Source organism: Carassius gibelio, chromosome A2 (genome assembly GCF_023724105.1).
Source record: "Carassius gibelio isolate Cgi1373 ecotype wild population from Czech Republic chromosome A2, carGib1.2-hapl.c, whole genome shotgun sequence".
In the NCBI taxonomy this organism is placed as follows: Eukaryota; Metazoa; Chordata; class Actinopteri; order Cypriniformes; family Cyprinidae; genus Carassius; species Carassius gibelio.
Window position 1 is genome coordinate 21,821,321 of NC_068372.1, and position 27,686 is coordinate 21,849,006.

Here is a 27,686-nt window from a genome sequence, read left to right on the forward strand (position 1 = left end):
GTGGTTGACTCGCTCAGTTACTATGGGCATTTGATGACTATGGCTGGACATCCTTGGCATCAGCGAGGTTAGATGGATGACAATTGGCCGAATTAGCAGTGACGGCAAGACCATCTTGTATGTGGGTCATGAAGAACGGCACTAACGTGGAGTAGGTCTTATCCTCCGCAAACGAGTGATGAAAGCACTCCTCGGCTGGAAGCTCATTAATGATCGGATCATCACAGCCCGTTTTGCCCATGGACATGCCAAAGTGCCCATGGTGCGAGTTTATGCACCTATGGACAGTGCGGATGACACCGCAAAGGACAACTTTTATGAAAAACTCCAAGACATCTTCTACAACATCCCGAATCACGACCTGAAGATTGGCTCGAAACCATGATCGGTGACCATGCGTCATCTGCTCTCATCAGTAACAATGGGGAATGGGGAGACCTGGCAATCATCAGACGGGCGAAATGTCAACAAGATCGACTTCATATGCGTCTGCCAAAAGTTGAGGTCATCACAGCACGATACAAGGGTCTACAGAGAAGCAGACGTTGGATCTGATCGTTACCTAGTCAGGGCAGATATCAAGCTCAAGCTCTTTAACCAAAGGCATCCCATACCAAAGAGACCGTTTGCTATAGTTCAAAGACCCCTCCGTCACAGATGCTTTCACCCTGGAACTGAGCAACTCTTAAAGAGATGGCGGATGTAGAAGACCTCTGGGGAAACCTCAGATATACTACCACAGAGTGCACCCAAACGTCGCGGAGAGACGTCTAGAAAGATTGAAGGAACAGTTGATCCAAGATTGATCGTGGAAGTTGATCGATGATAGAAAAGCTGCAAAACTTAAAAGGGACCAGGCCAAAACAATGGTGAGATGGAAGAAGCAATCCGAAGATATGCCGGGCTGGACAGACCTGTGAAGAAAAGCGAAAGGATAAGAAATAATGGCTAGAGCATAAGGGTGGAGAAGAGCAGGAAGCTGCTGACGGAAATGACTCCAAGACCTTGCAACCCATAATCCATGAACTGACTGGAACAAAGAGTAACTTCAGCGTTCCAATCAAGGAAAAAAACGGGAAGCTTTGATTGCCCAAGATGAGCAGAAAAAGTGATCGATGGAACATTTCCGTGAGACATTCAATTAACCAGATCCGACAACCACACACAATTTCAATGTGGAGTATGCCCAGGAGGAGCTTAAGGTGAACACTGGTGACATCACCATCGAGGAAGTGAAGATCACAATCAAAAGCCTAAAGAACAACAAGGCGGCTGGCTTGGATGATATAATGGTGGAATTCTTGAGGTATGGAGGGCAAGGCAGTTTCAGTGGCTGAATGTCACGCAGTGAGCAAATTCGTTCTCCGTAACATTGAGCAGTGCGTTGAATACTGGCATCCGCTAGCCATCAACTTCATAGACTTCAAGAAAGCCTTTGACAGCATACAACGCGAGTCCCTTTGGCGGATCCTGTGCTTGTACGGGGTACCGGAGGCCTTTGTCACCATCTTCAAGGACCTGTACCTATGCTCAAAACCGAAAATGGCCACAAAGACTTCTTCGAGGCAAGGATTAATCCTGTCCTCCCTCCTCTTCCTCGTCACCCTCGACTACATCATGCGAAGCACACGTTAGGTCTCAGCGACCTGGATTTCACCAACTTCATTGCCCTCATTGAAGAAGATAAACCAAAGCTGCATTATGCCACGGCCACACTGGAAGGAGAAGTAGGCAAAGTTGGCCTCAGGATCAGCTCCAAGAAGTCCAAGATCATGCATGTTATCAACACAGTCAAGACATGGTGAGTCACAGTCGGGCCACCGCAATTGGAGGAAGTAGAGAAGTTGCCTCCTCGCCGTCCATGTCGCTGAAGATCAAGCTTCATCTATTCACCTCAATCGTGGTCCCGACAGCCGTCTACGCCAGTTAGACCTGGTAGGCATCAAGAAGCATCAACAACAAGCTAAACGTCTTCCAGCAGAGGTGCCTGCACCGAATTCTGAAGATACATACAATTTTATGATCACATCACCAATGAAGAGGTACATTGAAGGAGTGGCACATGCCAACTTCATAACACCTTGGCCCGTAGAAGACTCCAACTGGCCGGCAACATCCTTCATACGGAACACAACTGGATCAACAAGATGGCAATGCAATGGGTCCCCCTTGATGACAAAAGATGACCTGGCGAAGAATGTTCATACAAGATCTGAAGACGCTTAACACAGCATGGGACGATGCTGAAGCTCTCGCGAAAGGACCCAATGATCGCTACCAAATATGCTACATAGCATGGGAGGAACTAAGTCTAAGTAAGTACTAATATATTATATTGTATTTTATTATTTTCTACTACATTTTTGATCACAAACTTTATTTTCTCAATAGTAAAGGTAAATCCATTCATTTTTTGTTCATATATAATGAATTTAAGGTACTAAATTCAAGAACTTGAAATGTAACTGACAAGCTGCGCAAATCCAAGCTGAAAATGAATGTGGATTTGCGCAGCTTGTCAGTTAACTGCAGCTTCCGTGTAGTAACAGCTATGTGAAATCACGCACCTGACTGAATTTACTGCTGATTAGAGAACTGGAGTTACTGAGGAGATGCGCATTAATTATCGGCCGATATATATCGTGCACCTCTAATCTTGTGTAACATGTGTACTGTATTTATATACTGATATATTAGTCAACTCAAAAAATAAATACTTAAAATTAATCTAACAACAGATTATAGTGCCTGTGTCACTATTACGTTAATAATTAATATTACGTAGTAATTATAATATGTCAAGTATATGTTCAATAGTAAAGTTCTCACTTACTTTTTTCTTAAGCTGGATACATTGTCACAAAAGCCCTACTGTAAGGTAATTCCAATTATTTAAATGAATGCTCTGTTTCTAAACAGTTTTCTTTGAGGTGGTCTTTTAGGTGCCAATTTCTCCATGTATTTGTGCTTAGTTATTCTGAAGTGATTCTATCACACCAAGGAGGATGGTTTTTGTTTCGAGTTGTGTCATTGTGGACTGGGGTACCACAGTGATTCATTTCTGGTTTTGCCTCATACAAAAACCTCACAGAGATTGATTTGCTGCAACTGAGTAATTCTTCCGAGGCTGTACTGTCATCATAGATGTGAACACTTCCACTGCAGCTTTTTTTTCATCTCATGGATATGGATTTTTTACATTAACAGCAGATTAATTCAAATATGTCTGTTGAGAAGATTGTAGAGATGACAGCATTTCTCTCTCTTCCATATGAGACAGCCCCTCAACAGAAGCCATAGTTTTTGTACTGAGGTTTTTCACCGTGTTGGGAGTACCACAGTGATACATTCTTCATTAGGTGCTGTACAAAATCTCATATCACTGTTATTTCTGTGTATAAACTGTATTGATAAATTTAAACCAATATCTGACTGAAAGACTGAACTATCACAGACCTGTTCTCTCAGTTTTGTTGCTTTTGACTTGAAGGCTTTTCTTCCAGCCACTTGTTTGTATGTGAATGGCGCAGACATGGATATATCATGAGGATGGACCGACATATGGAATTGCCTTCGAAAGAATATCAAACTGGATTTCTTTGACTGGATATTTCACATCATAAGTCCAGATGAGTCTATAGTGTATTTCTTAAGATGTTAGGATACTTTCCATTACCAAAGGATATTGTCAGAGGGCTGACTGAAGTGTGCCGAGCCACTAACCTTTGGGAATCCCATCCGTCTCACGGTCAAACCAAGTAAGTAAATCCACTTTCAATGTTATTATAATGCAGTTTTCCAAACCATACCATGATTTTGTGAAAACGTGAACGTTGGTCAGTTAGTTGTAGTTACCAGGGCTCAGTTAGGTCAGTTCGTCAGTCCAAAAGCTAGTGTAGGGTCAGGAGCGTTTTTGTAAGGGTTACGGTAGCGGTGCATTTTCAGCTACTGACACCTTAACATTCGGAAAGCCGATAACCCTCAAGGTCGTACCAAGTAAGTATATTTTTTTAACTGTTCCAAGCGTTTACACCAACATATGTGCTGTAGAAAATAGTGAAAAACCCCACAATATAGCTTGAAACAGTTGGTTAGTTGGTTGTGCCGATATGTTGCGTTCTGCTTCTGATCACATTATGTTTGAGGACTTGGGATGTTACTCAAACATTTCTAGTGGAGTTATTTGTTCTTAAGGCTATGGATTTATTTTGTGCATGAATAGATGATTGCAAAACTTTTTCACTGACATCATGAGCATAGTTTTGCAAATGCCACGTGTAGAAAGTATGGTCTTACCAAATGATTGAAATTCTGATGAAAACCGCATATTTTTCTTTGTTCAGAAAATCAATTGGCAACTCCTCCATTACTGTCCATTTTGTCCCCTTTGGGGGGCAATGGACCGGATATTTGCCTGGCCGCCGGGTTCTTTCCTGCGGATAAGACTATGATTTTGACTGTGGAAGGTAAAAGCCCGGTGAAACTTAACACCAGCGAAGCACCCTTGTTTCATTCAACCTATTATTATGCTGGATTCAGTAAAGATGATGAATCGATGAAATATGATGAAGTGCAAAAATGTGAAATGGATGGACGAACAGTAGACAAAAGTGTTGACGTTCCTGAAACAACAGGTTTGTACTTCTTAAATGGATGATTATAGTTTCTTTTACAATTTTTCTTAAACTTGATTTTTTTTTAAAGTATTGTATGTATGATATATATATATATATATTTGTTTTGTTCTTCTTTATATTTATTCTGCAGAAATACCCCCAATACCGACTCAGTTTTGTCCAACTAGTCTTGGTGCCTCAGAGTTCATAGACACTGGTTAGTAATAAAATACATAAGATATTCTTCATGTATATCTTGCATTTGTGAATTGATCTACATTATGTTATGATTTACAAGATTTAAATAAATGTAATATCAAAGGATGATTATTATTTTTTTTTTTTTCAGGTGTTCCAAAAATGAACTCCATGAATCTTCTTGTGTCAGGTCTGAGAATTCTGCTTGCTAAATGTGTTGCAGTTAATGCATTGATGACTGTCAAGGCGTTCATATTTTAAAGGTTCAATTCAGACAAATCATCTGAATAATCAAAAATTGCAACTGTATCTTGATCAAATATTCATGCCAAACAGACAAAAGTGATTATAGTCAGCCACAAGGTCACTGTTTATACACTACCAGTCAAAACTTTGGGATCAGAACGATTTTTTATGTTTTTTTACAGGAGTTTCTCATGCTCATCAAGGCTGCATTTATTTGATCAAAAAATAAATAATATTGTGAAATATTATTATGATGTAAAATAACATTTTTTCTCTATTTTAATATACATTAAAATAATTTATTGCTGTGAAGCAAAGCTGAAGTTTCAGCATCATATCTTCAGTCTTCAGTGTCACACGATCCTTCAGAAATCATTCTAATAATTTGCTGATTTATTATCAGTGCTGGAAACTGATATGCTGCTTAACATTTTTTTTTGGAACCTGTGATACTTTTTTACAGGATTCTTTGATGAATAAAACGTTTAAAAAGAAGAGCATTTATTTAAAATATAAATCTTTTATAACAATATACACTACACTCAATTTTGGGAAAAGTAAATTTTTGTTTGTTCTTTTCTGAAAAAAATTTAAACTTTTATTCAACAATGATTTATTAAATTGTTAGGAAATGATAGCAAAGATTTATATTATTAGAAGAGATTTATATTTTGAAATAAATGCTGTTCTATTAAATTTTTTATTCATCAAAGAATCCTGAAAAAAGTATAGCAGTTTCCCCAAAAAGTGTTTGGCAACACAACTGTTGCTAACATTGATAATTCTAATAATAAATCAGCACATTAGAATAATTTCTTAAGGATCATGAGACACTTTATACTGGAGTAATGGGCGATGGAAATTCAGCTATGCATAACAGAAATAAATTAGAAATGAAAATAGAAAACATTATTTTACATTGTAATAACATTTTTTGGGGGCTAATTTTGTTTAAATAAATGCAGCAATGATGAAAAAAACAAGTCTTACTGTTCCCAAACTTTTGAACGGCAGTGTTTATTTTAACTAATAATGTTACATGGAATGAAAAATATAAATTGTTGACAATGTATTTCAAATTTTAAAGAATATCGATAAAACTTTATTGTTAACTTTTAGAAACATTTTTGAATTCTTTGGTATAATGTTCGTATTGCTCTGCTATAGTGTGTGTATTTTCAGCTTTATTTGCAGATAAGTGCAGGTTAATTTTGTAATACTTTTTAAAGATTTTTTTTTTTTTTTTTTTTTTTTTGTTAACAATACAGTAGTGCATTGTTTAAGACTGTTACATTGTCTAATTGTGTAACTGCTAACTATTTGACTTAACTATTGAGACTCTGATCTTTGCATGTACTATTATTTTTCACAAATATGCAAAATAATAAAATGTCTTGATAAAAGAGAAGTTTCATGTGAGTATGTCTAAACCACAGTTTTAACAGCATATTTGCACTGGAGGCAGAGTCTAACCACAGCATCAGATACAGATCAACTGCTCGCTTTGGGTTCCAAGAATTACTGTGTTTTGTCGCTGCGTTTTTTTCACCTCAGAAAGTCTTAGAGAGAGAAAGTCTTACAGCTACCGTTTTGGTGGTCATTTTATTATTTAACTTTTATATAAAAGTTTTATTCTACAAAATAGTTTGTCAAACCACTGTTTTGATAATGACATTTATGAAAAATAAGTTACTAAGTGTATTGAGAGCACATTTTTCTTTAGATGCATTTATAAATCACTTAATTTATTATTTATTTATTAATGAATATTTAGTGAGATGTTTTCACTCTCTTTCAATAAAATGGTGAGCTGAGCTTGCTACTCATCTAAGATTATGAAATTAAGTGTAACTGCCCTCTTGTAGCTTTAGCGTTTGTTTTAACCTAACAGGCGGACTTGAGTGACCTCTAGTGGCCGAATGAGCCTACGCATCCAGTGTGATTCCGCTTATTCCATGTTTTTTGACTGTGTGTGAACATGCAAGATAGAATTGGGGTAGGAGCAGGCAGATCTAGGGCCCAGACAGTTTTAAGCCCCTGTTATTCCTCAAGCATCCAGCAGGGGGCGCCTGTAGGCTACAGTATGAGCTATTCAGAACAGACAAAGTCAAGAAGAGACACTAGAGGTTATATAAATTAGAGGTATGTTGAGAAGTTATTATTGTTCAGCAGTCAAGAAACGTTGCAACATTTATGGTTTCATGATTAGCTAAGCGTCTATGTCAATTAAAATTATTATGTTAATAGGTTTATAAATATATTTATTGACAGTGAGGTAGATGTAAGTAGTAACATTTGCATGTAACGTTGTTTTCTTTGTTTAAAGAGCTTAGACTTTTGTGTGTGTGCAAGATATTTTGATTGTTTCTCTTGCAGATTGGAAATGCCTGCATGAAACTCGTCTGTGAAGAGGTTTGAGCACATATAAATCTTTTTCATATTATTTTATATCAGCTGTAGTTAATTGAGACCTCTTTAGAGAGTTTCATCATGTCATATTTGAATGGTAAGTGGTAGTCTGGTAATAGTTTTTTCCCTTTACTCTCACAGGAAAAAGACATATACCCTGCCAACATGCATGTTATTGCCACAATCCTCTAGCCTACTCTCCAGAATGCATAAATCATACTATTTGTTATCTACCATAACTCAGAAGTAAAATAAAATGTATTCTTTATTGGTGTTATGTTTTTTCATTTAATTATTTATCTATTTTTATAGGATAATTTTTTCTTCAAAGTCCCTTTAAGGGTATTCTATTGTCTTTGCTTTCATGAAGGATGCATGAACACAAGCTCAAACTAATCATTTTTCGTTATGTGTAAGGCTTTACATGGTATAGCTCATAAGAATATAGTAATTATTTAACCTTGTGTTTTTTGTTATTTTATGCTGGTTTTATAGAGGGTGATTTTACCCCAATATCATAAGGCAAAGATAATACAAATGTGAAATGGATTGTCATAACACTTTTTTACACTCCTTGGCCATAACCATTGTTTATTCATCCTTATACTGTAGGTACAGAAGCTAAGAGATTCTTGATAAACTACATTTAAACAATTTAAATGAAACTAAAACATTGTAATGATCTAATTATGATTCTGCCTGTTTATTGTCAGTAAAGAGTTGTCGTATTTGGGGTGGTTTCATCAAATAAAAATGTTTTCCTTCTTTTCGAAAGGTAAGGCAGCAGCCAAAAGAATTCAAAGTGGCTTTACACTTTTTCCACTGAAGATCAGGAGCAGACAGATCCGATCCACTCTCACCTGACTTCAGTTCTGGACAGCACACCCACAGTGACCTGATCAAATTCATCATGGATGTCATTTTTTCCAGAGGTATGTGTCATGTGTTAGCTGTGCTCTGCATGATGTCAGATTCACATTGTTTTTAATGTCAATTAGTTTAACCATAATGTGAGACCTATGCTCTAATAATAATGTTTTTTTGTGGTTATCATAGAAGAGGCACTTTGTGTTTTGTTGTTAAAAGCTAAATAATACTTGGCTAGTTGGGGTGTGTGATCAATCTCAATTCTTTCTCTGGTAGAGTCCTTTATCTGTGCCCTGGCTTTTGTGAAAAATCTGTCCATCCTGGAGGCTGAGGAGAACAACTTACAAAAGGTACTGTAAGGATCCTATAAAGGAAACATGTCAGACATGACAGCCTGCCATTATTCACAAATAAGGCAAGGCATTTTTATTTCTAGAGCACATTTAAAACAGCAGCTGCTGACCAATGTGCTGTACAATCTAAAAGCGTAAAATGATCAAATACACACACACACAAAATACAATACAATACAATAAAAAAGATAAACTAGCAAGTGGACATCCTGATGAATAAAATTACATTGATCCAAAAGCCAGAGAGAAAAGGTATGTTTTCTGCGAAGATTTAAAACACTCATCATGTGATGAAAGCCTGATGTGTACCAGCAGATTGTTCCACAGTAGTGGAGCTGCCACAGAGAAAGCACAATATCCTCTTAAAGGGGTCATATGATGTTGCTAAAAAGAACATTATGTATTTGTGTATTTGGTGTAATGAAATTTGTTTATGCAGTTTAAGGTTAAAAACATTATTTTCCATAAACTGCACATTATTGTTTCTCCTCTATGCTTGCATTTTTCTGAAATGCGTAATTTTTTACAAGGCTCATCGTTCTGAAGGCCGAGGTGTGCTCTGATTGGCCAGCTAACCAATGCTTTGTGATTGGCAGAATACCTCAAGCGTGTGACAGAAATGTTATGACCCTTAACATACTGTGATGCCTGTCCCGGTCAGAACACCGTTGCGGCAAGACAGAAACATTAAAATCCATTACAAACGAGCCATATGTTGCATCCAGTGGGGACATAATGGATTATAATGTCTCATGCTGTGTTTTTACATGTTGCATTGCATCGCGCTGCTTAAACATAAAACCATGTATTCATTTGAGATTGGAGAAACAACAACAAACAACAAGCACTACTCTACACCAGAGGTTCTCAATTCCAGTCCTTGCGTCTCCCAGCTCTGTTTATTTTGCACATTTCTCTTTGTTAACGCACCTGATTCAGATAATCAGCTTGTTAGAAGTGTGCTCCGTGCATGGACTGTGCTCCCATTGACATGGTCCCTATAGTGTTCATTGCTCACTACTCTCTGAGCAGGGGAAATCTGTTGAAGTTTACCTCACTTTGTAACATTCATTCATGGATTTGCACTGCGCAGTGTGACATCATATATCTCTCTAAACAAAAAAACAATTTAAATTCATGTCTCGCACACATTAATAAACATTTGGGTGGTGTTATGCAAATCTTCCCACATTGTGACATAGACATGTGGGGGGCATGTTTAAAAGAAGCGTTTTAGGGGGGCGTGGATGAATCCTAGAACTTTTATAAAGAGACTTTAGTCTTTGCAACTTTACAGATCTCCTTTATGCATCAAGAGCTTGTAACACTCGAAAGAGAAAAGGAAAACTTTAAATCACATCATATGACCCCTTTAACTTTAAACGTGCCAATGGGACAGTCAGCAAAAAACTGTTTGAGGACCTTAAAGGTCTAGAACATTTCTGGTGAACAATAAGATGTATTGTGGAGCCTGGACATTTAGACCCTTATATACACATACAATAAAACCTTCAATTTAACACTGTATTCAACTGGCAGCCTATAAATGGAAGCCAGAACAGACAAGATGTGTTCCCTCTTTCTAGCTCCAGTAAGAAAACCTGGTGGCAACATTTTTGTACCAACTGAAGTAGAGATAGAGAGGACTTAGCCACACCAAGATACAGAGATTACAGTAGTCCACCCTGGAGGACAAACAACCATTTCTTTCTACAACTATCCATCTTTTATTTTATTTTTTATCAGTGAGTGGGAGAATTTTAACAGGAGGACTGAACAACAATTAAAAGAGAGTCATTAACGGGAGACATCCTAGTTCACATTTTTAATAAATGGGGTTGATAAATAATATTTTTGTACACAAAAAGTTGTCTTTTTCTTCTCAGAAGGCTAAATGACCCTTAGAATTTTAGAAAGGGGAGAATTGTGTTTGTCTTCATAAAATGCTTTGTTCAGTTGCTGTATGGCAACCAATATTGAATACTAAAGCATAAATAAATATTCGATTGTCGATTGTCCATAAGATTACACTGTATGTCTGATGGGCTAAATATGGCTAATATCTGAATGTAAATTTATATATAAATTCACAACAACATAATATATCACTCTGTCTCCTGTATATATGAACACTTCAAGTGAATATAATTAGGCTACAGCAGATCATGATCATTACATTGTCCATTTGAACAACAGTGCCGTAAATCTGTCTGGGCCCTAGACCTGCATGCTCCAGGTCTGCAGTCTCCCCGTTTAGGGCAAGATTTGCAAAAGCTGTTGGCTCAAGGGAAACATGGCTCGAGTCGTTGTGGCTCATGTCCCGTATCAGTCTGGCTTTACCCCGCTGTTAGAAGACACTTTAGATCACAGAATAAATCGTGTCTTCTATGTTCTATGTCAGTGTCCTAAACTATCCTAAAGGTTTATTTTAGCTCCATTGAATACAAAGCGGCACTCAATATTAAGTGTTTTGGTCAAGCACAAATGTTAATTTAGAGCTTAAAATACAATATACATTTTTACTATGTCATTTAGTTTTACTTTGCGTTGACAAAACAAAACCGTGTTAAGCATTTGTAAATATTAGCCTATTATTTCAGACATTGTGTCTAGGTTAAAAGAAATTAAGAATAAATAAGGCCATGTTTTACATTACAACTAGGCCAGTAGAACACCGATGTCTATATGAAGAGGTGAGTTACCATTTAATGCTCATTTGAATGATTGTCTTCACCTAAAGTAAAATGTTCTGCTGGGCAGGTGTCATTTTAATTCTCTGGTTTGGATTGATGAATCTGCAAAGATTGACATGCAGGTAAACCCACTGATACATTTAATACACTGTTTCTTACAGAGTAAGTGAAAAAAGTGAAAGAAAGTGAAGTGACATTCAGCCAAGTATGGTGACCCATACTCAGAATTTGTGCTCTGCATTTAACCCATCCGAAATGCGCACACACACAGAGCAGTGAACACACACACAAACACTGTGAGCACACACCCGGAGCAGTGGGCAGCCATTTATGCTGCGGCGCCCGGGGAGCAGTTGGGGGTTCGATGCCTTGCTCAAGGGCACCTAAGTCGTGGTATTGAAGGTGGAGAGAGAGCTGTTCATGCACTCCCCCACCCACAATTCCGTCCGGCCCGAGACTAGAACCCACAACCCTTCAATTGGGGGACTCCCAATTGTCGGACTGACTCTCTAACCATTAGGCCACGACTTCCCCTAGTCGTGCAAACATATTCCAGCATCCGATATAAATTGGGAGTAGGGACGCTAAGGTAAGGATTTAAACTGTTTCAGAATTGAATGAATATCAAAATTGTTACACCACAATTTCACGTTTAAATGTATTAGAGAGGTTTTGGCATCATGATCATTGATGCATGATATTATCAGTGCCCAAGTACTGATGGTGTGAGACCAGGGGCAGGTCTGGTGTGACTAAATATCTGGGGCTTAGCCCACAGACATCCATGCACACATGTGTGTGTCAAAATATATTGGATGTGCTAACTAAGATATATATTTATTTTTTGTTCATTAAATTGTTGCCCTGGTGCAGATTTGCATGTCCCAGGAAGACACGACAGCATATTATTATATGATAAAATATCTACAGGGTGTTTGATTAAATATCTACAGTGACAGTGTTCAGTAACAAATAGCCTAATTTCAAGAATAACAAAATCAGTATTACAGCGATAAGACACCTGAAGCAGTTGCTGTGAATTTTTCTTGCTGTTTGGCCAGTTTACATGTCAAATCAGAAGTACAAGCCTCAATTGGGGGTCTCGTAGGCAGTGAATGACAGTGGAAGTAGATGTTGGATGCATGGAGAGCAAATCTGCAGTACTAATCGAAATCATTTTAATGCGCATGAAAACTCGATGATTCGTAGAGGGCGTAGTAAAAACATTTAGGGCTTTACAAATAAAGATTTTAAAATGCAGGATAAGTGTATGTTCAGCTTACTGTCAGCCTCTTACATGTATACTTCTCAAAAACAACTAGCGGATATGTATATAAACAGCTTTTTAATTAACAGAGTAGAATAATCATGGCTGATAGTAATATATGCAAACATAAAAAAAAAAAAAAAATCCTGGCAAGCGGTTACTTAATGCGCAACTGGTTAATGAAAACAAGGAAATAATCCAAGAAGAATTAGGAGTTGGGGTAACCTCGAAATCCAAAGGCGATATCTTTTTAAAATTCATTATCATCAAATGTTTCTAAAATGTTTATTTTCAGAGGCAGACTGCTGAGAACAGCCATTTTAGGAATAGTTTGTGGCTTGGTCTTAGGTGTCCTCTTCATTACTCCTAACGCTTCACAGATTTAGGAGCTACTTTTAGTGCTTAAACGCTTTGCAAAATACTCTTAGAGCAAAAATTTGGAAGTCCTAAATTTAGGATTGACACACCCATTATTTTAAGAGCTACTTTTAGGCTTTAGATGTTTTGTGAATACAGGCCCTGGCCTGAACACATCGACATGCCAAGATTCAGTTATAGTCATAGCGCCACCTACTTTCAATAGGAAGTGGCATGTTTAACACTGTGATGCACTATTTGCAACACAGTATAACATGCCATTGGGTGCTAAACATGTTAGAAACATGCTCAGACATGCTAGCAACAGTTACTAGGTGCTAAAGCATGCTAGTAATGCCATGAAACAGGAACCTGTTGTATCTCATGCATTCAGCTGCAGTGGCCTAATGGTTAGCGAGTTGGACTAGCTAGCCAAAGGTCACTGGTCCGAGTCTCGGTGCTTGCAGGACTTGTAGGTGGGGGGGTGTGAATGAACAGCGATCTCTTCCACCCTCAATACTCATGGCTGAAGTGCCCCTTGAGCAAGGCACTGAACCCCCAGTTGCTCTAGTTGCTGCATACATATCTGCCCACTGCTCCGGGTGTGTGTTCACTTCTCACTGCTGTGTGTGTGCACACTTGGTTGGGTTAAATGCAGAGCACCAATTCCAATTATGGGTTACCATATACTTGGCAAATGTCAAGACTTTCAATGCCCAATCTACTGCACATGTTCTATAACGTGGCCTGAACACATCTAAAGGCCAATATTCAGTTATAATTATAGCGCCACCTGCTGGCAAAAGGAAATGACTTGTTTCACACAAACTTAAACATGCAATGTCCGATCTGCCCCTAACGTTACATATTTGGTAAGAGTCCTGGCCTGAAAACATTTAAATGCCAATATTCAGTTATAATTTATAGTGCCACCTTCATGTTTTACACTAACTCAAACATACCATGTTCAATCTGCATCAAATTTCATGGATTTAATAAAAGATATGTACATGCCAACATTCAGATACAGTCATATACAAAAATAGAAGACTATTGAGCATTTTAAGATATGATCATTGATCTTGAATATTTGGTAAATGAAGATTTTAAACTATCTGTATCTGTATCTTGTGTGCAGAGGTTTTATGTCGGAGAGTGCAGCACTGTGGACGTCTGGTTCTGGCTCTAAGTTCTTAATGGGATCTGGAGCAAAGTTAATTGTGCAGCCCAGTGAGTATTATTTTAAATAGCTTTCATTGTTGCTTTATAACATGAAATAATGGCTTGAAACTACTTGTAAATTTTTTATTTATTTTTTTTTAAGGGTAGTGAAATTAGTGATGATGACTTTCGTATCATCATCACTTGTGATAATTCAAAGCATATAACTTAAATGCTTCGTTTTGACAAAAGTAGAACAGTTGAAGTTGTTTGCCTTAAAGGAAATTTGAGATGGTGTTTAGTGTTGTGTGAATGACCAGGCAATCAATAATCTTAATCTTCAGCTCTGGTGCGAAACTTACTGTATAGTGGAATCAGGTGAGATTTATCATTCTTTATTGCATTTAAGTTTTCTGTAAAGCGAGAAAGTGACATTCATCTACTACTCCAATTATAATACAGCTTCACAAACAATTTTATTTTTATTTTGAAAGTATGGAAAAGTACAAACATCTTTCTGCTTGCATTTGATAGTATATTAGTTGCAAATACAATGTTTGACTTACAAAATGACTAACATAGCACATAATAAATGTTTCATTATTATTATTTTTTAATTAGTAAAATATTTTAAATGACAACAAGCAGTGGGAATTGCCTAGAAAATATTTTTGAGAATATAAAATTAGATCTAATACAGTATCACTCCTTAAAATTGGATACATTGGTGATCATAATGCTTTTGTTAAGCGGAGCACTGTGAGAGTGCAATGGGGTGAACCAGGTCGTATGTGGCCATGATACCAGATTCATTGTGGAATCAAGTAAGTAGAAAATAAGTCTCTAAATTCAGAAGATTACACATGAAACTGATTGAAGGTCCACTGACATTAAAAGATGCAACTGCATACAGTAGCTGCATTAGCTTAAAGTGTTTAGTATTCAGTTTACTGTATTGAGTATTTCTGTATGATGGGTTTGAGGCAGTTACAGGAAGTTTCTGTTATGGTGTATAACTTTGTGTGACTAGAGGGAATGAAAAGCTTATTTTTGCGTATAACATGAAACTAATTGTGGAAGTAAGTTTCTGCTCTCTCTAATCTTAAAATCACTAAAAATGTTTATCATAGACTTTTAAGTATATACTACAACATATATATTGTGTGCATTTTAAATCTACTTATTTTTTGTCACAGTTATTCAAAGCATATTTACATATTGCATAATTAAACATTTAATGTTTGTGATTATGTTAATACATTTGTCCTACAAGCACAGAATTCCTAATGGCATTGCCTGGCTATTTTCAGAGGTAGAATTAAAACAGTCTAAATGCTACATACAACATGGCACATTTTTTTGAACAAACAAATCTAACCAAATATTTTAAAGTAAATAAATATGCCTAGTGAGATCTCCTCTGGTAGCATGTAGTTTTAGAGATTGTCTCTGATGCATAGGTTAATGTATGGATGTATAGCCATGTGTGAATACTGGCAGCCTTGGAAAGATGATCTTTGGTAAAGGAACCAAACTTTTCATCCATTCAAGTAAGTTTGAAACATCTTCAGAGTTGTGCATTTTTTTTACAGTGTATATATATATATATATATATATATATATATATATATATATATATATATATATATATATATATATATATATATTATTTATTTTTTTACATTAAATCTTGAGAAGGTTCTGTGACTTTGGTGGTAGTATTGCTTTAAGAAATTAAGAAATGTTGAAACTATATGAAAGTGGTTCAAAAACTAAAAGGTTGCTGAAAGAAAGTCCTAGAGAAATTATGAGTTGCTCTCTGTTCATGAAACAAATGCACCAAAAAGCATTTGCATCTTATATATGAAATTTGAATTATTTTAAACATGCCCAATTATTAAAGACATTTTTTATTTTAAAGTCTTACATTTTAGATTCTAAATCTATGCTTTTAAAAAGAATTATAAAAGGATTATATTATTATTGTATCGTACTACAAAGATGCATAGTGATATTCTTCATTTGAAATCCTAAAAAATAAAGGTGGATGCATTTCTGCATTGGTTTAGCTTCATACATTAATCGTAAAAAAGAAATGGTTATTGTAGTGGGGTAGTCAACTGTGTGAATGTTGGTGGTGGAAATAAGCTGATATTTGGTCAAGGGACCAAACTCTTCGTTGAATCAAGTAAGTAAAAGATTATGTATGTTACAGAAACAGATGAAAAACTTAGAAAACTGAATTAAAAGTAAATGAGTTAACTATATGGATTTGCTAAAATGTTTTGTTTTTACCAAGGTTATTATCATCTGTGTACACTTGCAATATCTTTGAATCAATTAAGCACTGAATATACCTGTAAAAATATCCATTGAGGAAATAATAATGAGGTTTGTAAATGGACATGGAACTGTTTACAGTAACATTTGGGAAGTGGCACAAAGCTTGTTCTAGAAAAAAAGTAGGTGTATTTCTTTCCCATCTGGTCAGATTTGATGGTCATTGTTTTGGTTATTGGACTGAAAATGTGATAGTTAAAAGAACATCAACACTGTATTACACAACACTTTAATGTAAAAAAAAAAAATACAATTTCCTACATCAGTTTTAAAAATTCTACCTTTAAAGTCTAAATCTTTCTAATATCTAAATATTTCTGATATGACAAGTAGTGCATTGAGTATTTGATGCAGGTTGTAGTACTGTGTGGATGCAAATACCGACAAGTTGTTTTTTGGAAGTGGATCACGGCTCATTGTTGAATCAGGTATTTGTATTTGAGTATTTTAGTAATTAACTTGTATGTGCATGTTGTGTCACTGAATTAAGTGATGTTGTACAGGCAAGCTCACACCATAAGAGTATTTATCTCATTAGATCTTTGGCATGTAAATCTAATTTGATTTATAGTACAGTATGGTCATCCAATGCATCTTTGATGTGAATGGATATAAACTCTTAAAAAAGTTATTTGTTCATATTGTAGTTCAATGGTTTATTATAAAAGGTCTCCAAATAATTGTAGTGATAATAATTGAGTGAAGATTGCATGACATCATCATGTACATACAATATATTTACTTTATCTTCTTATTTTGCTTTCTAAAGTTGCATAAGTTTAGTGACTGAGAACTAAAGGTTCTGGTAAAGGGTAATGAATATTAATGTTTATACCATGAAAGTGGCCTTGTATTTGTTAGCACACAAAACACTGTGTGTCTAGTAGTGGAGCCACAAGGAAGATTCTTTTTGGAAAAGGAACAAAACTCACAATAAATTCAGGTATGAAACAAACATACCCAGTCTCATGACACCTTTAGACAATATTGCAATGTAAAAAATAACTGATTGCTTAAAATCATAAAAATATGTGTTTTTTTAAACATCTAGAATATATAATGATAAATAAATTATTGCCTCAGGTAAGTAGTTTTCAAAGTCTTCACATTGTGTGCCTAGAAGAAACTAACCTGTTTTGTTTGTGAAAAAGGGGGAACAATTTACAGCAAAATTTCTGTTGAAATCCACCTTTTATTCATTTTTAGTAAGTTAGACCATCTGAACAGGTGAAGAATAACATCTTGACCATTGCTAAAATGGTTTAACTGCTTTTAATATGCATAACAAATGCCCATACAAGAACTATGCATATGCAGAACATGACATATTTAAAAGGAATGATTATACTTTCTTTACATTTTTAAAAATAAAACACTTCTAAATGTGAACAGCAGTTCACTGCAAATAGAGATATGCATGGGGTATTTGGTATAGATTGTAGCTCTGTGTGAATACAGGAAATTATAAAATTATATTTGGCAGTGGAACAAAACTCATTGTTAAACCAGGCAAGTATTTATTTTAGAAAGTTACACTTTTAAAAAGCTTTGCCTTATACACCAGGTCTATTGTTTAAATTGGTTAGTCATGTGCTAAGAGAAGGTTAGTATGAGTATTCCTATTTAAATCTTTATTTATACAACATATGCATTGCAATAAAACAATTCTCTTCTAGAGGGATACGTTGAGAACAACGAAGAAAAAATAAAATAAAATTCCTGCTGTCCTTTTGTTACATACCAACTCGTATTAGATTAATCCATTTGTGAAATCAAAACTGTTGACAAGTTTGCTTTCCATGGATTTATGACATTCCTAATAAATATAAATAGATTAGATAGATATTAGTAGATATAGTTAGATTATTAGATAGAATTAGAACATTTATGTACTGTTGGGTGTATTTCACAGAGGATTGATGAGGGTTATATTTGAGAGGAGTTATTGCTAAAGAAAAAATTGGTGTGTGTCTAGTGGAGACTTCAAAGTCTATTTTGGCTCTGGAACTAAACTGACAATTGGAACCAGTAAGTGCTTTGTATAGATTTGCATTAATGCATAACATATTAGTGTTATTACTTTAAATATTATGTCTTGCTGTACATGTTTCTGAGTATGCCAGTATGCTCAGTGTTAAGCTATATATATATATATATATATATATATATATATATATATATATATATATATATATATATATATATATATATATATATATATATATATATATATATATATATATATATATATATATATATATATATATAAGTGAAAATTATTGCAATTTTATTTATTTCCTTTTTCCGTGTTTACCAAAACATATAGACTTCCCTATAGATTAGAATGTCTAAAGTTATAGGGTTTTTGATTTGTAGTCTGATACTGTGTGAATGCTGGAGTGGCAGGAAAGGTGTTCTTTGGAACAGGCACAAAACTGATGATCCAAAGCAGTAAGTTCATAAGGATCATTGATGTTTAATTTTATAATTTCATTTAGTATTTTCTAGATTAAGAATTGGGCTTGTTTTAACTAAAATGGAGGTAGAAAATAGTAAGACATAAGAGAACCAAGTGCTTGTGATGGGTTGTTATTGTATGACTACAAGTGGACTGAAGATTATTTTTGGGAGAGGCACTAAACTAACAGTCAATGGCAGTACGTTTATTATTCTCGGCCCTGTTTACTTCAAAGGAATATTTCAATAAGGTTTATTCTATTGATGTAGTCCTCAGGAGAGAGTGACATGTTAGGACATTTGTTTTATTATCTTGATTATTCAACATTTACGTTGTATGTATGTTTATAGACCATTCTCTGTTTGGTTTCCCTCAAACATTCAGCATGTTTTTGTGTAGCTTTATAACTGTGTGTGACTTATTCTGGAACGCAGAAATTATTATTTGGAACAGGGACAAAGCTCAGTGTAAATGCAGGTAAATTTTTTTTTTTTACACATTAGATTTAGATCAAATCTCTTACTCAAACTAACATGCAAACAGCAATCATGTTTCCAATTGTGTTATTATGTATAGTGCAGGGTAACTTTATTTGGAGGTTAAATTTAGGTAAAGCCTGTGAAAAAACTGTAAATTTAGTAACGTAAAAATGTATGTAAAAATACATTTATAAACTGTGTGTTTAAATTAGTTATATATATCTATTGTGTTTATACTGTTGACTGTTACAGTCAAATACTCAGCCAGTGAGCTGTAATCAGTTATAGTTATGATACTTCACATAGTGTGACTGATGGATATGGAAAAGTGATCTTTGGTTCTGGCACAAAATTACAAGTTAGTACAAGTGAGTATGCAGAATCAAACACAGTTTACCTTTTTTTTTTCTACTGTTACCAACTTTCCCAAATTGACTGTAAAATGGACAGTTTGATTGTGGAAAAGAATGACAGGTCATAAAACTCGAGCAATAACTGACTTTATAATTTTTAATATGTGAAATCAGCTTAATCAAATAGCAGATTAGTGGCTGTTGTGTTGGAAGGTTTTGGTTGTGTGGTGTCATGTTGTGTGACTACTGGAGGAGGATATAAGATCATCTTTGGGCCAGGAACAAAGTTAATAATTGACACAAGTAAGTTTATTCATTTCAACAGTGCATTAAAACTGCACGTACTTACATTCTTTTTCATATTTATCATATTTGCTTACAGAGCTATTGTTTGTTTGTACATTACCAATGTCTTTACCTAGACACTGAACACTTTAAAATTTAATGTAACACTTTAGTGCATTTTGTGATAAATGAAGTTGATCCATAAAATAGTGTTGCAGTGGATCCAGTGTTGTTTTAATGGAAATGTCTTATAATTTTGGTTTATCGTAGTCCATATCCCTATAACCTCACACTGTTATTAGTAACACGGGGAACATATTTGAAATCTTAGTCACTAGTTTTGATTCACTTCTTCATGCTACATAAATCATTGATTTAAAAGTTGAAAGTTATTGTGATGGTAAACTGCATTGTGTGACTTCATCTGGCCTCTATCAGATCTATTTTGGCTCTGGAACCAAACTGATAATTGAAACACGTAAGTGTCTATTGAAAATTGAAAAACATCATTTGGGATCCAGATCATGATATTAATGAGAAATTAATCTGATTTAGACATACTCATAGACTCAGTGCCACAGCGCTACTGTTTATTTTATTTAGATATACATTGTTTTAAGCACCTTTATTAAAATGCTTTTAATTAGAAATAATTCATTTTCACTTTGCCATTAATAGGTTATGACAGGTGAGTTGATTTTAGCCTTGCAGGACAGTTTATGTTCAGTGATCTGTTATTGTGTGACTTCTGGAGCTGGAGGCTACAAGATATTTTTTGGGGCAGGCACAAAGTTAATAGTTGAAAACAGTAAGTTTGTTTATATTGGAATATCATTGCTGTGTGCTAAATTCTTCATTTTATTCTTATTTATTTATTTTGTGTGAAATGCCATGATTCAAATATCATGGCTTATCAAGAAATCTATAATTCAATCTATCCATGACTTCTAATTTAATATTGCAGTTCAGTGTCAAATGTCTAATTTAATATCGATGACAAACTAGAGAGGGAATCTGTCACTATTACTTGGTAATACACCTTGTCTGCAGGTTGAATGCTATTGGAAAATGTGAAGCTTGCTTGGTAACACTTGAGGTTAAATTAGTTCAAATATATTAGTAGAAGTTAGCATAAACCTAGATTAATAAATGCTGTAAAAGCAATTTTTTCCTCTATTAAATGTTAGCTATTGCATAAATTAATGCAGATTGAACCTTAACATAAAGTGTTACAGCTTTCTTTTATAGTTCATGTAGTAGCATTGACAAGGTTTCTGTAGAGGCAAAATATTGTGTGTGACACAAACTGGAGGCTTGAAAATCATTTTTGGCTCTGGAACCATACTGACAGTTGAAAACAGTAAGTGTTTTGCCAATTTAGAAATTGCTGAAGATTAAGCGATTTTTTTAGGAAGTTAATACTATGTAAGCATAAAAGGAGCAATTCATCTGGCACAACATTGGCAATGTATGCAAAAAAAGTAATTAAGTAATTTTATAATCAGTTTATAATTGAGGTTTAAATAGAATTGTGTATATAGAGTTTTGACAAAACACACTATTATAATTGTGTGTTTTTCAACAAAACCTATAGGTCTGTGTTGTATTTGACAAGAGATTTTGATATGTGGTGTGACACTGTGTGTATACCGGAGGTGCAGGAAAAGTTATTTTCGGGAGAGGCACATAATTAACAGTTGATTCAAGTAAGTTCATTATGTTTGGCACTACTTACATCGCTGTGAACACTTTATCTAGTACCTCTTAGATCCTTTGAACATTAAAACTGAGGCATTTGTGTTAAGGAGTAGTTTTTCTTTCATCAATCCCAATCATGCCCTTTGCCATATAAAAAGATCAACACAAGGACACTTTTCTGCTTGATCACATGCAAGTGTAATTTGTCTTATTAGCACAAAGCTGCTCAATGACACAAGTAGTTTAATTATAATTATCTTCAAACAGTGTACAGCTAATTCCTGGTGTTAACACTGTCGCAGTTTTGGTAAATTAAGAAAGGCCTTTTGGGAAATGTAATTATTAACTAGTTTAAACTTTTGAGTATTTTATAGGTAAACTAAAAGCAGTCAGCATGTTTTGTGTGGCAATTTAACAGTGTGTGACTGGTACTGGGTTGCAGAAAATAATATTTGGGAAAGGCACAAAAGTCACTGTAAATGCAGGTAAAATTGATTTAATTTTGCACTAATGTTCTCAAGAGAGAAATTATATATCAGGAATGCATATCAATATGCATATTTGTTCGTCATATTTTAATACAGTCCTCAAGAAAAATCAAAAGTGTTATTTACTAGTGTGCTGTTCACTAATGGCAGTTCATAGTGTGATTTAAAATGTATATTTTATATACCTTATCAGTTACAAGTTGTCATATTAATGAGATTAATTGAGGAGAATTAAGATTCAGGTCAGGTAGTTTTTGTTTAGTGGTCTTATAATGTGTGACTTCTGGTAGTGGACTAAACAAGCTTATCTTTGGTAAAGGCACGCAATTGATAGTTGAAACAAGTAAGTTTGATTATCAGTTCTATTCAATGTGTTCTGATTTCTTTTTTGTCACTAAATAATCTTGTTCCCTTGATCCAGAATGAATGTTTCTTAAAACATAAAAGTAATACGGCTGTAAATCTGTAATTACAACATGCATCATTTCCAGCATGTTTTTGTGTAGCTGTATAACAATGTGTGACAGGACTACAGAAAGTAATATTTGGGAAAGGCACAAAGCTCACAGTGAATGCAGGTAAACAATATGTTTCCCATTCTTATAACATTCTTAAGAGAAAATGGGCATACCACTAAACTTGCAGATCCTAACAAAGAATTTAGATATTTTAGACATATTCTCTCAATTTCAAGTCAAAATCATTAGTATAGACTTTCCTACATATCAGGTATCCAGATCATGATATATTATATATATTTGGTTTTTACATGTCTATGAAGTATATTTTAAAATGCAGTTCTTAAGAGAAACTAACTCGTATATGAAGTATGCCAGATTAGTGCATGTACTTGGACAGCGCTTCAATACTGGATAGCTTAATAATATAAAAAAAATGCTTTCTTGTGACATGAAAGCTGATCATTGTTAATTGTTAATTTATGAAAGGCTGATTGAGCCACTCAGACCAGATAGTATTTGTCTGGTGGTCTTACATTGTGTGACTTCTGGAGGTGGCAGATACAAGATTATCTTTGGGAAAGGAACACAATTGATAGTTGAAACAAGTAAGTTCATGTGGTATTGTGTGTGAATTCGTTGTATTTAATATTGTTCCTTTTTAATTGTTATCAATCTGAAGCAAACATTTTACACCATTAAGGGATAGTATGGCAATGAACTTGATATGAAAAAATAAATCCCGCAAAGGAAGCCGTTAATTTGACAGGATATAATAAAAAGCCATAGGATGCTTGTAAGGATGTAATCATTACAGTTTTTAATAAAATAAATAAATAAATAAAAAACAATGGACAGGTTTTTACAGTAGCATAAAGTTATTGCTTTGGTAAACTGCATTGTGTGACTTCATCTGGTTTCGACCAAATCTATTTCGGCTCTGGTACTACACTGAATGTTCAAACAAGTAAGTGTTTTAGAGGCTAGTAAAGATATAAACTATTTTTTACGTATAACACAAATATATATTAAGATATACATTAAAAATAAGTTAATCATGTGTAGTCCACAAGATAAACTAATGTATAATTAATCATACATTTATATCCTAAAGACAAAATGGTTCTTTAGTAATGCACTTTTATACCAAGTATATGCTTTGACTTGCTTATTTATTCTTTTTTATCAAAGACAGACTAAGTCTTTCAGGTAGTTTTTGCTTAGTGGTCTAATGTTGTGTGTCTTCTGGAAGTGGAGTTGACAAGCTTTTCTTTGGGACAGGCACAAAGTTGATAGTTGAAACAAGTAAGTTTTTTATTTATGTTAGTAAAAAGGTACTAATGTGCTATTCACAAATGGTAATCCATTAACATCTCAATTCACCATTTAAAATGCATATTTAATATACATTTCCAATCAAAATTGCTCATATTAATCAGATTCATTGAGGAGAATTAAGATTTAGGTCAGGTAGTTTTCACTTTGTAGACACTCAGACCGAATAGTTTTTGTTCGTTGATCTTACATTGTGTGACTTATGGAGGTGGAGGGAACAAAATTATCTTTGGGAAAGGCACAAAACTAATAGTTGAAACAAGTAAGTTCATGCTTATCAGTATTCTGTGTCATTAATTCATCATATTTGAAATTGATATATGCTTGTAAGTATGTAATCTTTAGGTCAGATACTGTATCATGAATGTTTAAAGAGTGCTAGAGCGTTAAAAGAGAATTCATTTTGACTTCAGACCCAAAGGAGATGTTGGATCTGTAAAATATTTTTTACACATTTGATCTAAAACCAGCATTATAATACATTTTACATTCTGATTGTGTCTTTGTTGGTCAATCATCTATTTTATTATCAGAAGCAGTTGAAAATTTCAGCAAAAGATCCCTTTATCTGGAAACAGTAGTACATATACAGTCCAACAGCTGAGTTTGAAGCATCTTGGGTATCCCTAGTTTTTGGTGTTTGGTTATGTAATGTGTGATTGGAGATGGATTCAATAAGCTTATATTTGGGACAGGCACAAATTTGATTATCGAAACAAGTAAGATATGTATTACTTACTGTACACCAGAAGTTGTTTGATATGTTTGGAAAAAAATTTTTCGTAGGATAACACTTTAAACACTTAATAGGACAGATTCTGTTAACATGACAGCATAACACTGCTTTAAAGCATAAACTAATAATTACTAAAGCGCTATATTTTTTTGTATTAAATTCTATATTGAATTTGTGTTTCCCTTAAGCAGTCAGCATGTATTTGTGTAGCTAAATAACTGTGTGTGACTGACACTGGAGTAAGGAAAGTGATATTTGGGAAAGGCACAAAACTCTTTGTAAATTCAGGTAAAATTCCTCTCTCTTTTTACAAGAGCTAGTTTTTGGCTCTGGCACCCAATTACATGTTAATAGAAGTGAGTATACACGTTTTGTTATTACTACTGTTGTTCATATGGCATAAAAATGGAAAATGGCCCACAAAATAGAATACATTAAATATATAAGCAGGTCATAAAACTTTATTTATTTTTTAATTAAACTTTACATTTCCTTAAAGCAGATTCTTAAATAGGTTTTAGGCATGTGGTCTTATATTGTGTGACTGGAACTGGATATAAGATAACTTTTGGGGCAGGTACAAACCTGATAATTGAAACAAGTAAGTTTATTAATGTTTGTGGTATTCTCAGCCATATAAATTTATACATATCAATTGCTATTTATTATGTTATTTTTTATTATGTTACTTGTGATCCAAAAAAAAAAAAAAAAAAAAACGTAGCGGATACTAACATTTACAGAGGAAACAAAAAAATTGTGACAACTTCATAAGTAATTTTGACAGCTTAATTCTCCAAATAAACTAAACTAACACATATCTAAAATATGCCAACAAAATCGTGGAGCGCTTCAATATTTGATAGCTTAGTATGATCGTAAAAATGCTGAATTTTCACTTCATGTGAAGTTAGAACTGATCATTGCTAATTATTGATTTATGAAAGATTGATTGAGCCACTCAGACCAAATAGTTTTTGTTTGGTCGTCTTACATTGTGTGACTTATGGAGGTGGAAACTACAAGATTATTTTTGGGAAAGGCACAAAATTGATAGTTGAAACAGGTAGGTTCATCATGAATTTATCGTTTTTGATATCTGTATTAAAAGAAAAAAATATTTAATGAATGTTTAAGTAATACAACAGCATAAGTAGAGAATTCATTTTGACTTTAGACCCAGTGGGAATATTAGATCATATTGTCAAAATGTATTTTTTACACATTACACCTAAATCCAAAACCTAATATGATCTACATTCTGATTCTGTTCTTGTTGGTCAAACATCTGTTTTACTATCAGAGGAGATTTTAAACTTTAGTACAAAGTACCCTTCAACTGGAAACAGTAGTTTTGAGTTTTACAGAGTGATCTAAAGGATCTTGAGGATCCCTAGTTTTTGGTGTTTGGTTTTGTAGTGTGTGACTGCCGGTGGATTCAGTAAGCTTATATTTGGTACCGGCACACATCTGATTATTGAAACAAGTAAGTTAAATATTCCTTACTGCACTCCTAAAGTACCACTGACATGACATTGCGAAAAGCCTTATTTTTTTCTTAACTAGGATGAAACTTTAAATAATTAATAGGACAAGATCTGTTAGCAATAAAAATGAATTATTTTTGAACTAAAGCTCCATACAGTATATTTAAATTTAATTCTGTGTTGAACTGATGTGTCCCTAAAGCAGCATGTTCTTGTGTTGCTATATAACTGTGTGTGACTAACACTGGAGTAAAGAAAGTCATATTTGGGAAAGGCACAAGGCTTTTTGTAAATTCAGGTAAAACCTTTTCTTATTTTTTAACAATAGCACAAAAACAAACATTGACTCACTTTTGCGAAAAATAAAATAAAAATGTGAACGAAATATTATAGCTTGTGATAAAATATTATTTATTTTTTAATTAAACTGTAAAAAGTCTTAAAGCAGATTCATAAAATCAGAGTGGTGGTACTTGTGTTGGAAGGTTTTAGGCATGTGGTTTTATATTGTGTGACTAGAACTGGAGATAAGATACTCTTTGGGGCAGGTACAAACCTGATCATTGAAACAAGTAAGTTTATTAATGGTAGTGGTATGCTCAGCTATATATATATAATTTTATTAGATTATTATTATGAGTTGTTATTTGCTTCCTTGTACCCAGCCATTTAAAAAAAAAAAGGCTCCGACTTTACAGTAAAAATACTATAGCAACATTTCAAGTGTTACGGACTTTAATTTACACAAAAAAGAGTTGCTTTTCCACAAGTTAAGTAAATACTAATATACAGAAGGTGCATGGTGTAGCACTCAAAACAAAACATACACAATATAAGATTTAAAATATAATCCTAATGTTCATTATTGTTAAATTATGTATATGAGAAAAGCTAAAAAGAAACAATGAAAAACCATTACACGTGAAGTGTCTCACATGGTATTCTGGGGTTGCCAATATAAATGTTTCACTGTAAAATATAAATTGATTTTTTCACTTCCAAAAACAGTATTTTACTGTAAAAGTATGTGAAATGTCCTGTTAGGTTATTTTTTTATAGTATAGTTTCTTTCTTATATACTAAGGGAACTTAGTTTTAGTTTTTTGTTTGTTTGTTTGTTTGTTTTGATCTTTATAAGTTATTGGTTTGGTAAACACTATTGTGTGACTTCAGCTGGTGTCAGGCAAATCTATTTTGGCTCTGGAACCAAACTGATTGTTCGAACAAGTGAGTGTTTATAAATCAGTAATGCATATTAACATAAGAAAAAAAGTTAATCATACGTAGTTCTGAAGAGAAACTAATGCATATATATATCAAATGTCATGCACTTTGAAATCTATATTTAATATCTTTTATCCACCACAATTTGTAACATTAATCTTTGGCTGCCTTAAAAAGT

At 34.1% G+C, this 27,686-nt stretch overlaps 1 protein-coding gene across 2 annotated transcripts in view; it reads left to right on the forward strand.

Annotated features, from left to right (window-relative positions):
- Positions 1 to 3,065: 3,065 nt before the first annotated feature.
- Positions 3,066 to 27,686, forward strand: part of LOC128031071 (M1-specific T cell receptor alpha chain) — a 62,065-nt gene continuing 37,444 nt past the window's right edge. The window contains exons 1-5 of one of the 2 annotated variants that reach the window (XR_008188039.1): positions 3,066 to 3,758; positions 4,344 to 4,634; positions 4,768 to 4,833; positions 4,966 to 8,401; positions 8,613 to 8,686. Coding sequence is in view for 1 of the 2 variants with exons in the window: in XM_052619290.1 (XP_052475250.1) it covers positions 11,434 to 11,504; positions 14,145 to 14,236 (163 nt within the window). In the remaining variant the exon portion in view is untranslated. Of the gene's footprint in view, positions 3,759 to 4,343; positions 4,635 to 4,767; positions 4,834 to 4,965; positions 8,402 to 8,612; positions 8,687 to 10,715; positions 11,505 to 14,144; positions 14,237 to 27,686 lie in introns of those variants that run through there. The other variant, XM_052619290.1, reaches the window with a different exon arrangement.